The sequence below is a fragment of the Sturnira hondurensis genome, unplaced genomic scaffold (genome assembly GCF_014824575.4).
Source record: "Sturnira hondurensis isolate 20B ecotype Veracruz unplaced genomic scaffold, ASM1482457v3 Scaffold0014384, whole genome shotgun sequence".
Classification (NCBI taxonomy): domain Eukaryota; kingdom Metazoa; phylum Chordata; class Mammalia; order Chiroptera; family Phyllostomidae; genus Sturnira; species Sturnira hondurensis.
Window position 1 is genome coordinate 37,645,464 of NW_028087015.1, and position 13,091 is coordinate 37,658,554.

At 43.1% G+C, this 13,091-nt stretch overlaps 1 protein-coding gene across 7 annotated transcripts in view; it reads left to right on the top strand.

The window, feature by feature from the left end:
* Positions 1-13,091, top strand: part of SPEF2 (sperm flagellar and cilia associated 2) — a 141,148-nt gene that overhangs the window by 92,325 nt on the left and 35,732 nt on the right. For 6 of the 7 annotated variants that reach the window (XM_037063158.1, XM_037063157.1, XM_037063159.1 and 3 more), the window contains exons 25-28: positions 174-354; positions 6,708-6,855; positions 8,689-8,835; positions 10,903-11,041. In XM_037063158.1, the coding sequence (XP_036919053.1) occupies positions 174-354; positions 6,708-6,855; positions 8,689-8,835; positions 10,903-11,041 (615 nt within the window). The remainder of the gene's footprint in view (positions 1-173; positions 355-6,707; positions 6,856-8,688; positions 8,836-10,902; positions 11,042-13,091) is intronic. The other variant, XM_037063161.1, reaches the window with a different exon arrangement.

Sequence of the window (13,091 nt, forward strand, 5' to 3'; positions counted from 1 at the left end):
ACACAAAAAAAAACCATGAATACAGTCTTTCGTAGTCTTTTCTTTGCTTAAAGAGTTTTACCAGGAGAACTTTGAAAATTGAGATTTAAAGCAAGACAACAAAATTTGCATGGTCATGAAAAGTAGAATTCTGTTAAATAAAATCTTTATCTTTCTTTTTTTGTTTTCCAAAGAATTCCTCTTGCTTCTCGAATATCTGTTTCTCCGGATTCGGCTGTCTCCAAATCCAAACCAAAAACCATACTGAAAGTCAAGATTGACCACTCGCTGGAAAAAGTAGAGTTAAACCTCGAGGCAGATGAGAAGTTGGTGATGGACACCTGGCAGCAGGCTTGCTTAGCAATATCTCACATGGTGAGCTGTGCTTTTTCCTGTCTGTCCTTTCAGTAATGCCCATACATCAGATACCAACATCGGTGACATGCTATGGATGAAAAATTTACATTATGTTCACAAGCATTGTATACATTTATATTTCAACTTTTCCCAAAAGAAAGACAAAGTGAAACCATTAAAAACAGCAATTATGTGAGATCAGTAAAGGAGTGAACCAACACTTAGGTTATGTTCTGTGCTGGGCCGGACAGAGTTCCCAGGGCAGGGCCCCCAAGGGCCAATCAGGAAATGTCCATGAGGTGGGTCAAGTGTAAGGCAGCAGGGAGGGTGGGGACTGTGGCCAAATGGAATTCACACCGCTGTCTGCAGACGCATGGGATTCTTGGCCCTGACCAACTTTGCCATATAAGGAGGATGCTCAGTATGACTTGATTTTTAATTTTCTAAGAAAAGCCAGAAATGCATATTTTATGTGAAAGATGAAAATTCATATTTTAATATGTTAGAAATAAAATCAAAATTTAAAAAATGTACAGAACCAAGCAAAAAATAAATCTGCCCTTTTGGACCCTACTTTATAACCTCCACTGGGCATTTTACCTACATCACTTGTGAGGTGTTATTATCCTCTTTACATTGGAAAATGAAGGTGCACAAAGGTTAAGAAACTTGCCCCAGGTCACATCAGGTAAGTGTCAGAGACGGGGGTCTGTGTGACTTCAGGGTTCACATCCTTTCCACCTTTCCTGGGAGGTAAAAAGATGATAGTCCCTACCTGAGCCAGAACCAAATGCAAGGACTCAGGGAGGTCACACAGGTACCCTCAGTCCAGGCAGCAGCCTCACCCACACACAGTCTAACTCGGCCGACCACTGTTAGTGTCGCCCTGCAGCCCTGGGTCCACAAACGCGGCTCCCACCTTCATTCCTTCGGATTCTCCCCGAGCTGTCGCATTTGAACAGAAAGCGGTGCCAACTTCCCAAATGGCTTTACGGAGAAGGTGGAAGAGGATCCCGCATCACAGTCTCTCTTGGAGAGCAATTGGCGCTTCTGATTGGGCATTTTCCAGGTCCCTTCCTGGCCACTCTGCCTCCAGGGCTCTTTCTCTGGCATTGTCCCACAGCTCCCTCAGTGCCTCCTTTCTGCCACCTGCCCTTTGGTTCCACTTTCTTTCTTTTCACGCTCTCTAGAGTGATTGTCAATTCTTCTCATTGTCTTACTTCTTTTCAAAATCATTTTAGTGTGCATTTTGTCACACATAAGAAATGCGCATGAAATATAACTGAATGGCTTAAAGAACCCACCCAAAGTGCACACTCATGGAACCACTGCGTGGGGAAAAAGAAAAAGTCTGCCCCTGCCAAGTCCTTCTTGTGGCCCTTTCCAGCCCTAACGCCCTCCTCCCTACAAAAGGGAACCTCATTTCACCTGTTTAGTAATCATTTCTCTGATTTTCTTAAGGGTTTTTTTTTTACCCGTATTTATAACTGTAAACATTATTGGTGAGCTTTGCTTGCTTTTGAGCTTTCAGTAAACAGACTCATTCCTTTTGTCTCCTTGTGTCTTCTTTTGCTCCATAGTACTTGTGAAATTCATCCCATCCTGTTGAGTGTAGCTGTATTCTGTTCAATTTTGTTGCTGTGTAGTGTTTCATTATAACAATACCTCACACTTCATTTAACCAGATACCCATTCGGGCTCCCAGTCTGGTTCCTTTCTGGGAACTGCCGTGATGGACACTCCCATACGTGCCCACGGATAAGCACGTGCACCCTTGACTGTGGAGTGTGTCCCTAGGAGAGTGCGCCATCTTCGGTGTCAGTGGACAGTACTCTACGGAGTACCTCCACTCTCCTAGGCAATACTGAATCCTGTCCCCATTTGACTGCAGTGTCGTCGTCGTCAGCAGCTAGCTGACCACCATCATAAATGAGGCCTGCTGCACTGCTCAATTTGCCTACCCTCACACTCAGACCACACCTGTTGTATCATTTATGTGTTATCTGGATGAGCAGACCTCCCCACCTTGCCATCGCTCAAGAGCATTCTGACTCTTCGCGGCATTTTGACTTTCCATATGCATTTTCCCTTCAGCTTGTCAAGATGTATGAAAATGTTGGCTGTGGATATTTTTTTCAGATAGTGCTTATTAGATTATGGAAATTCTTTTTCATTTCTAGCTTACTTTTTAATGAACCGTGTTATCAAATGCTTTTTCTGCATCTGTCGAGATTATCAGATTATTTTTCCTTTATTTTGTGTTATGTGAAATATATCGGTCAATTTTTTAATGTGAAACTTAAGTCCAACACTGTGATGAAGAATCATCCTTCTTAGACATTGCTGACTTTGTCTTCCTAAGAATTTGTTTGGGATTTTTGAATTTTTGTTCATGTAACTTGTCAGCCATCAGCATCTAGGTAACATGAGCCTCATAAATTGAATTGAGATATAACTTTGTAAGACTTTGTGGAAGTTGGAATTATTTCTTCTTGAAATGTTTGGTAGCTTCGAACAAGAAGCCACTTAGGTTTTTAAGAAGTTTGCAGGAAGGGTTTGTTGTTGCTCCCTGCACTCAGGAATTAATTTTCTTTAATTGATATAGTGAAATTTCTATTAACTGTTTCTTCTTGGGGGAAAAAAAAAAACCTGGTTGGCTTTGGGAAGTTTTATTTTGCTAGAAAATTTTCCACTTTTAAATTTGCAAATTCACTGGCATAAAGTTCTTTAAAGTAGCCTCTTATGTTAGTGTTACTATAACAGTATATTACCTTCTTGATCAGCTTACCCAAGAACTTTATCAATTATATCAGTCTTTCCAAAGAACTAACTTCCAACTTCATTGATTCATTTTACTTTTTGTTTCTTTTTGGTTGGGATTATTTTCCCTTTTAAGCTTTCTCATAAACTGACTCGATATTGCCTCTTATATAGTCAGTGGACGTTAACTATTTCAACACCTTGGCTAATGCCATTTTTCTCTCCTAAGTTCTGCTCCTTTTTCCTTCCGTTTATGGAAACCTCATACTTTCTTTAAGTTTTCAGGACGAGTTCCTGCCTGGAGTCCTGGCCAGTCAGTTAGTCACCTGCCTCCTGAAGCCCTGGCCTTCTATAATCATATGCTCTTCAATCTCTTATAACACTTACTGTCTCTCCCATTTCTTTGGCCTTTATCTAGATTATAATTTGTTTTTGTTTTTTTAGATTTTATTTATTTATTTATTTATCTTCAGAGGGGAAGGAGAGAGGGAGAGAAACATCAATCTATGGTTGCCTTTCGTGCGTCCCCTGCTGGGAGTTGGCCTGCAGGGAACTGGCCTGCAACCCAGGCATGTGCCCTGACTGGGAATCGAACCGTGATCGTCTGGTTCGCAAGCCCGCGCTCAATCCATTGAGCTATACCAGCCAGGGCCTATAATTTGTAATTTATAGTTTGTTGGTTATTTTCTTGAATACTAACTAGATTCTAAAACTTTTGTATCCCCCACTCCTAGCATAGAGTCCATATCTAACATAACACTAAGCCCTAAAACCAGCTTGGGGAGGCTGCTGCCACCACAGCAGTGACACCGACATTTGTGTTAATGACGGTGGCAGTGACGGTGAGCGTCCCTGCCAAGGCAGCAAAAGCTGCCGAGCACCAGAGAGTGGGAAGCCAGAGCTAGGAGTTCTAGAAAAGTATAAATTATTCTTTTCATTGCTAATTGAGCTACATAAACCTAGTTTACAAGTCTTGTGAGTCCCATTAAAATTACCTGGGGGAGATGACGTTTTAAAATATGGCATGTAGACATTTGAAATTTCAAAAGCACTGTTAGAAAGAGAGCATCCTGCAACACAACGATCACTGGCCACCCCGCCTGAGTAAGCTGTGTGATTTTAGGAAACCCTGAAGCTTTAGTTCCTTCAATATATAACATTCTACTTACCTTTTCTTTCTTGGATGGTTGAAAGATTTAATGAAATAATGTATACGAAAGCGTTTGAGAACTTGTAAATATAATACATCATTATGTTAAGATATTTATTCAAAATTATACTATTTTCCTTGTGGAACTTTAAAAACCACATAGAAAGTGTAGGAGAAAGGGTTGTTTAGTAATTACAGTTACTTATATTTGAACGCTACTTTTATGTTTCTCATAGGCATTTATGACTTTGATGTTCCATGACCATAAGGAAATTTTGAGTTGCAAATGAGACAGGTGTGATTCAGGAAGTTGTTTCAGGGAAAACAATAGCAGCCGAGATTAGAGCTGCTGAAATGAGAACACTTGAACCCAGGCTTTCTTCTGCACCACAGTTTTACCAGAGCTATCCGTTTAGCACACTATGTTAATTTTTAGCAAAACTTGCTTCTAATTAGCAGGTATGCAATGATTTCAGAGAAACAAGTCATATTTAATGCCCACAATGCCAAGGCATTATTCCTAGCGTTTCTTCAGCCTTACCAGCCGGATTGCTGGAGGTGTTGTGAATGATGTGGATTCTTTTGAGAAAGACCCGTAGGTCTCTGAAGGAAGTCAACAGAAAAATGAAGACGATAATGACCATCCTCATCATCCCCAACCCAGGGTTGTTTACCGGGGAGGAAAATCCAGTTTTAAAGGAAATTGCTAACTTACCTGGTGCTTTGCAAGAACAGATTACAAAATGAATTGCTTGCAATTTAGGAGGAAGTGTTAATAAGCCTGCTTTCAGCATTTCCAAGAATTTGGAGTGGAGTATATATCATTAAATCCATTTTTATCAAAAGAGAGTCTGATTTTTAAAAACAATGTAATACTGACTTGCTCCTTGAAACCTGTCTGTATCTTTGCAAGGTCGCACTGTCATTAAAGAAGCCGTGGGTGTATTCTGCGGAATAATATTATGTTAAAAGAAATTCCATCCATTAACACGCATCTCCTGGGCATCCCCTATGGACACAGCGTGGTGCTGTGTGGAGAAGTCCAGGAAGTAGAACCAGCCCAAATCTCGGGAGCTGTAAAGCCCACACTTAACACTCACAGAACAGTAGGGACTCCACTAAGTGTAGGGAGTATTAAGTGTAGCAGGGATCAGGGGCGGGCAGGAATAGGCTGGTCTATCTGGCCCCCAGGACTAAGCTTCTTTGTGGACAGAGATTGTGCCTTTATTCACCTTCCCCCAACTTCCTCTTTCTCCTCCCTGCCCCTCACCCAGTTCTTTCCAGAAATGATGCCAGGCTTGGAAACAGTAAGCACTTTAATAAGTAAATAAATCCCTGTGGACCACCATTTCCTCACCAGTCACCTTGTTAAGATTTAAAAGTTGAGCTATACGTGGCTCCTGCCTCCAAGCTGTGTGCAGGATTTCCTTCTTCCTTTCGGGAGTCTTCCTTCAGCTCTCATTGCTCAGGGCTGCACCCAGGAACACCCCTCAGCTCTCCAGGGGCAGTTGGACTTATTTCAAAGGTTCAGTCTTTCTAACAGTAGGCACAGCCCCAGCTGCACAAACCCCAAGACGAGGTTTTTCTGCAGCGTGGAGGGTAGAGCCAGCCTCAGAGGGGAAGTGAGGGCAGCCCCCCAGCTCTCTCCATTCATCAGCTATTATGGGATGGCCGCATAACTCACCTCTCAAACCAGGATGCATGAGACTGAAGGGAGGGGGCTGCTGAGCTGGAGGGAAGCTGAAAGTCCCCCGAGTGGAGGAGCTAAGAAGCAACATTGAGGCCAGCCTGTAGGACAGGTCATCCCGATGAACACCGCATGTGTAATGAAGCCCAGGATTCACGTGTTCCCAAGCCTAGTTAATATAGGGCATGGACTCCCCACAGTTGGTGGGGGAGCGTGAAAAATTCTTAACCACTTTATGCATAAAACACAGGCATAATAAAATACATAGACAGATACAATATCTTCCACATGAATAAAACTTCGTGGAGAAGGATGTGATTGGGAGAAGCTGTTTTAAAAATTCCAAAGGGGGTCAATAATTTAAAAAATTAGAAACACTGATAGAGGGGAATGACCCTGACTGAAGGCCAAGAGATAATGGGAACTTGGAAGGACAAGGGAGGTTAAACCCATGGGGTCGAAGATTTAAAAGAAAGGAATTTTTGCCTCACTGGGGACCCGTCACAGTCGGGAGGTGACAACAAGGAAGCGTAAGGATGCGCCCCCTGCAGGCAGGGCCGGAGCAGCCCCAAGCGGCTGACCCAGGGGAAGCCGCATCCCAGTACAGGGCTGGGCTTCTGTTTCAGTAAAAACATGGAAGTGTGTGCTCTTTAAGACTGAATAGGCGGCCTGGTTGTTTGCTCCGGTTTCAGTGGAATCGCCTGAGAACGATCCAAATGGTTATCATAGTTCATGAACGTTGCCCTAACTGAAATATTGCTCTTATACAACCAGGTGGCTGCTGAAATTCACCAGAGGCTCCTGGAAGAAGAAAAGGAAACCCAGCTGGCAGAAACAAAAGAAAAACCTCCTCAGACGAATGCCAATAAAAAGGTCACAAAGGAACCACCCACACAGAAAAAGGCAGACAAAAAAGAGAAAGGTATTCATGGTTTTAGCATCCAGAACTGTGGATGCTTAAACCTCACCTTGATAGAAAACCAGCATCTAACAAAGCACACTAACCTCTAAGCCTCTGTGCTCTTCACTAGGTTTAACTTCGAGACCCAGGCTTTGGTGAACTGTGGTGTTAGTCGGCAAATCATACCGCACACCTGTCCTACCTAACTTCTTTATCTAAATAGCCAAGTATATCCAGGGCCAAATTAACCTTGAAGACAGTTTGAACATGTTAAAGGAACTCCAAGCTGACATTGTATGATCTGAAAAGTGTGTGCAACGGGGCTGACAGTGGCTGCCGTGACTGTCACTGCCGCGAGAAGTTTAAAAGCTCATTATAAGTCTGTTAGTTGAAGGTTCAGTTCAGGTCTCAGGTTTTATTCAAGTAAGTCCTTATCTCCAGGGGCCTCCTGGAAAGTAAAGGGAAAGGAAAACTCGGGTTGGCTGAGAACAACTCTTCACCTTCCGGATCAGCCCTGACACCCATATCATCTTCCCCTCTGAATGCCTCTTCCACGTGTACATTTTTGCAGTGACTTGGGGCAAGAGAGGAAGAGATGGCAGTCCGTGGACACAAGTCCCTCCATGCATCGAGCGCTCATGATGTGTGTTAGGCACCTGCTCTGTGAAGCATGCTCTCGTGGGTGCCGAGAACAAAGTGGGGAACCTTAGGAAAACAAAAATCTGGCCCCTGCCCAGACAGAGCTTGGGGCCAGTAGCAGAGACACACATGTGGCCCATCATTGTTCTTTGGGAGGGAAGGGACAAGTCCCTTTAGAACAAAGTCACCTTCCTCCAGCTGAGGTGCCAGGGAAACCCTTCTGAAGGGGAGTCCATTTAAGCAGCCATGGGTGGGAGTTAAGACAAAGCCTGAGAGTGGGGGTCGGGGGCTGGGGCTGGCACTTGAAGCAAATGGAGGAGTGGCACTGCGATAGAGGACACGCCCCTTCAGTCCGTTGATGATGACAAATGGTATAGGCAGCATTGGAGGGAAATGCTGCAATTTATTTTAATGAAATAACTAGCTGAGTCTAATCTCTTAATTTCACAGGTGATAAAATAGAAATCCAGGAGTTTAAGCTCTCTCTCATTTGTAACTTGTACATACATCCTCCATTGCAATGAACACCTCTTATTACAGCTTCCCTGTTTACATTTATATCTTCCCCCGCCAAATTTAAAACCCTAGAGGTAGGACCTTCAAGAACAACTTAGTGAGTTAAGTAGAATTATATAACATGGGCCCACAACCAAGAATCACACTGTCAAATTCTTGACCACCAACTTCTTTTTGCTTAGTTTTCCTCTGTAACCGCTGAAGTACTTGCAGTTAAGTACTAGTTGCAAGAGAATTCAGTCAGTTACAGATTCTTGTCCATCAGCTACATTTCAGCCATATCTTCTTGAGGTCATCCTCCAGTCTGTTCTTGATGAGGACCTGGGAAACCCATGGCTAATGTAAGTAACCCTTGTGGAGTGGTCCTTCTGCCGGTGGCTAATGGCATCCACAGCATGTTGGGGGTTGCTAACGTCTGTCCCCACACTCTGAATCGCCACCTCTTTGGAGTCAGTAACCATGTCTGCACGTGCTGCACAGCCCCCTTTACCCATGATGCTCCACGTCTGTGGCCAGCGCAGATGCCACGCGAAGAGTTCTCGGGGCAAGGCCCTCAGGACTTCATCACGCACACCGTCAGGGCCAGGGCTCTCTCCTTTCCAGAGTACCAGAGGTTCATAGCTCCAGATGTTTTCCTATGTACTCATTTTGTCCAAGCACCACGTGTGTGCACTCACCCACTGTGAGTTTATTCAGCAGGTTTGGTTGGCCTTTCAGGGAAATCATTATCCATGATAGACGCCACTCCGGCAGCACAGTCAGCAATGGAGATTGCCGAGATGGAAAAGAAAAACGAGCTGAGACTCAAAATAAAGGAAGAACATCTTGCTGCCCTGCAGTTTGAAGGTAGTAACTGGAAAAAACTAAGATGATTCTTTTTAGTAGAAAATGGACCACTAAGCCAACAGCCCACATGGACAGCTCAAACCGTGTCTATGAGAACACAAAGCAAACTGATTAAAAAGTACAGCATTCAGCTGGCTGTTTTCGTGTGACCCTGTGAAGACTGGGTTTGACTGTTGTGTAATTATCTGCTTGTTTCTCAAAAAGAAAAAAAAAAGAGGAACTGGGAAGGGGTCAGGAGAGCACTTGCAGTAATTATAATCTCAAAGAATAGAAACACAAACAATCTTTTAGAGTTGGTGTCATTTTACAGACTGAAACAAGGCCTGGGGCTGTCTATGTAGGTGGCTTTATATTATAATAAGAATACTCTAGGCATCTCATCAGAAAAATAAACCCTATCCAGAGGTGAGCAGGCCCTGAGAGTGAGTTCTTGGGAGCAGGGCCCACAGGAGGGCAAGTGATGGATAAATAATGTCCAAGGGCCCCTTCTCTTTACGTAGCAAAGACTCTCAAAGACAGTCTCCTTCTGGCTCCTTTTCAAAGTGGAATTTGAACAGATGAAGAAACTGAGCAAAAGCATCCTCATCGGGGAGCAGCTGTGGTCAATACATTACATGACAAAGTCATAAAATCCCATCTTTGGGTCAGCAGGGACACATTAACTACTCAATGGCCGCTAACTATTAGGGATGCTTCCCATCCCTGCTTCTCTCCTCTTCTCCCTTCCCCACACCCCACCGCCACCTGCCTCCACAATCCCGAGAGTAAAATCGGAAGTAAGTTGAACTCAGGAAGATCTGTCGGGTCAGGAGAGGCAGGACGCATCTTCTCCTCCACTGCCCGTCCCCACCTCTGCTTTCGGTAAAGTCTACTTCATCTTTCAGTACATTCATACATGATTCCTGCTGCGGTTAAATTCCTTCGTCCACACAATAAATATTTACTGGGTTTTCACTATGTGCCAGCCCTGTAGTAGTTACTGGAAACACACTCATGTATACACAGACATAGAGCTAACAGTAATAAATCCCGGTCCAGAGGAAGTGAAATGCAAGCAATTCCTTAGAGTATGTTGGGATGTTGGAGGTTGGCTTACAGGACAAAGGGAGCACGTGGGGAGGGCTGGCGGTGATCAGGAAAGACCTCCCCAGCAGGTGAATTAATGCTTGAGCTGAACTGGGTGAGCGGAATGTGGAGAAGTTTGCCCAGAGCGCAAACTGGAGCAGCAACGGGAGGGGAGAGCTAAGCGAACTGCAGTGAGTAGCTCATGAGTCTGGGGTATATTCTGGGAACAACTGACCAGGGACGTAGGGAAGCCACATCATGGGGGTTGCATAGACCTTGCCAAGAAAAAGTTACCTTTTCTCTTATGCCAACTAGGAGCTAGAGAAGAATTCTGAGCACAGGAGCAACTGTGATTATGTGTGCAGGTGACACAGATCTCTCCGGAGAGTGTGGAGATAGATTTGGATTTGGGGTGGGGAAAGGAACCTAGAGAAAGCAGGACTGAGGCCATTGGGGTAGTTTGGGTGACATACTCAGTGCCTAGATTAGGCCAGTGGTAACAAACAGTCAAGAAGGAAGATTGGAAAAGTATTTAATAGTAAAATCCACAGACCATACATTGTGCCAGGGACAGCCGTAAGCCCTGGGACACACGGACTTGACCTTGATTTTCCCAGTGCTGAGAAAGACTATGGCATTGTAACCCCAAAGTTTTGAAGTAGGGAGGTCAAGAGACTTTGTACTCTCCTCTCTTTTGGAATCAGGCAAATACCTATTTGTGTTTTTTCATTCCAATTTGTCAAAGAGCATATTACTATAAAGTGCAATAAGTGTAAAGCTTAACTACAGTCTTGGTTTAAATTATCAAATGACTCTACCACACATTATGTTTGCTTCTCAATGAGATGGACGAGCATCACTCATCCATATTTACAGGTTAAATGTCTGCCTAAAGCTTCACAAATTGAAAGATGATTGATTTAAAATTAAATTCAGTTCATCAGAAAAATGCATGCGTGCATAATACTTTTTAAAAAAATCTTTATTTCTCTTTTTAAATAGAAATAGCCACACAGTTTCGCCTTGAACTGATAAAGACAAAAGCACTGGCTGCCATTGAAGGTTTAGTAACAAAGGTAGTGGATGTATATAAACTCATGGAAAAGTGGCTTGGTGAGAGGTACTTGCATGAAATGGCCAGGTAAAGTACTGCCTGACTTGTTACAAATGCACTTTGACCCTGGCTGGTGTGGCTCAGTGGGTTGGAGTAAATTCCTGTGAACTGAAAGATCATGGGCCTGATTTTTGGTGCCTGGGTTATGGGTTCAGTGCCAAGTAGGGGTGCATGCAAGAGGCAAGGACAGGTGTTTCTCTCCTTCTCTTTCTCCACCCTTCCCCTCTCTCTAGAAAAAAAAATCAATAAGCATATTCTCCCCTGAGAATAAAAATAAATATACACTTTGGTATTTCATGAAAACCAAAACTGACAAAGATTTTTAAAGTGTGCACAAATGCAAACTACCTTTACAAATAGAAACGTTGACCTTTTAGGAAGTCACATGTACCTTTGTATAGACCCTTTTCAATGGTAAATCACGTTTCAAAGGATTGTATTGCAATATCCAGTCTTGTATATTATTTAAGAGTTTGGTTTTCACACTACTCAATGAAGACCTTAGTTTACCAGGTAAGATGATAGGTACTTTTAAATATTTTTCAGAAATAAGGTAATGCTTCATACCTGTCTAATGCCAGACGTATTATAGTCAGGGCCAACTAACGGAAAAGTGAGAAGCCGTGACACCCACCAGTCACTCGGACCTCTCCGAAGGGTGACAAGGCCCTATGCTGTTTTTCTGTTGGGTTTCAGAGGCTTTCCAGCTCCCATTGCTCCCGAGGGGCAGTGAGTCTCATCCTCCTAGTTGTCCCCTCAAAGGAGTAAGGCAGCATCTCAGGAGAGTGGAGATAGCCTTCAAGTGAGACTCGGGAGGCCTGACCGTCCGGGAGACCCGGGCTCCACGTCGTGCACACGTTAGCAGTGAGCCCAGTCGCTCCCAGCCCGGCTTCGCCGGGGACAGGAAACACTCCAACCAGGGCACTTCACAGGCTTCTATTAGATCTAGGTTCTGATACACTCCAGTTCGTAAAAAAAAACATTTACTGAAAATTTGGAAGCTGCGTGCTGGAGTTGAATTAAAGAGTGTCTTTTGAATGAAAGCAAATCATACAATTTTTAAAATTTTTAGTGCATGAATATTTTGGTATTCCCAAGTTAGGTAACAGCACATTAAATATGCATTTTTCCCACATTCAATCTTTGTGGCAGGCTACAAACAAGACCCTTCCAGTAGTACAGTGATGTTGTGCATGTCTGTAAAACCTCTCTGGCCTTTAAAATAGCCTTTAATTGGAGCCAAAATGATAATCCCCAGCTCAGCTGAAATTCACACGCTAGGTGATTTCACCTTAGTAGCCACAATGTAGGGAGCCATGTGTGATTGGCTCCATTGCAGAGGTAAGGACCCTCAGCAAAGTCAAGTAACGTGCCCAGTGGCGAGAGTGTCCTGACCGAGAGCGCAGTGTCCAGGGCTCGTCCACTGTGCACAGTGGTCCCTACCTACTGCTGCTGATACTAAATTTACATGTGCTTGTACAAGTGTGATTCATTTTGTAATTTATCCTGATTCCAAATAAGTGTGTTATTCCAATAGTCATATGTTACAGGATTTTTTTTCAGGAATATAACTATATTTTGGTTCATACTTAGAATAAAATACAGGGTCTGGCACAAATAATGTCCCTTTTCATTACAAAATCATAAGCATGTAATTCTGTAACATAACAGTATCACACCCAAGCACCCCATATGACATGTTAGGTGAAATGGTCAAAATTAAAACCATAAGTTATTACACCCATATTATCACCCTACCAACCACACTTAAGCAGGCATTACTTCTGCTCAACAAGATGCTGGTGTATCTTGACATAATCTTGCTTATGTAATAAAATATGTTCTAATATAAATAGAATGACATTTAGTGAAATATCTTCTTGTTTAGCTCTGTATAAAATGTGTGGCTGTGAGTTTTATAATGAGCATGTGTTTTGCTTTTAATCTACTTTTATTTATTTATACCTTGCCTTTTTATAAATGGATTTGAGAAGAAAGGAGGATTTTTAAACATGCAGACTAAATCATCTAACTTAGATATACAATGTGTCAACTTTGTGTGTCTATCTAACAAACA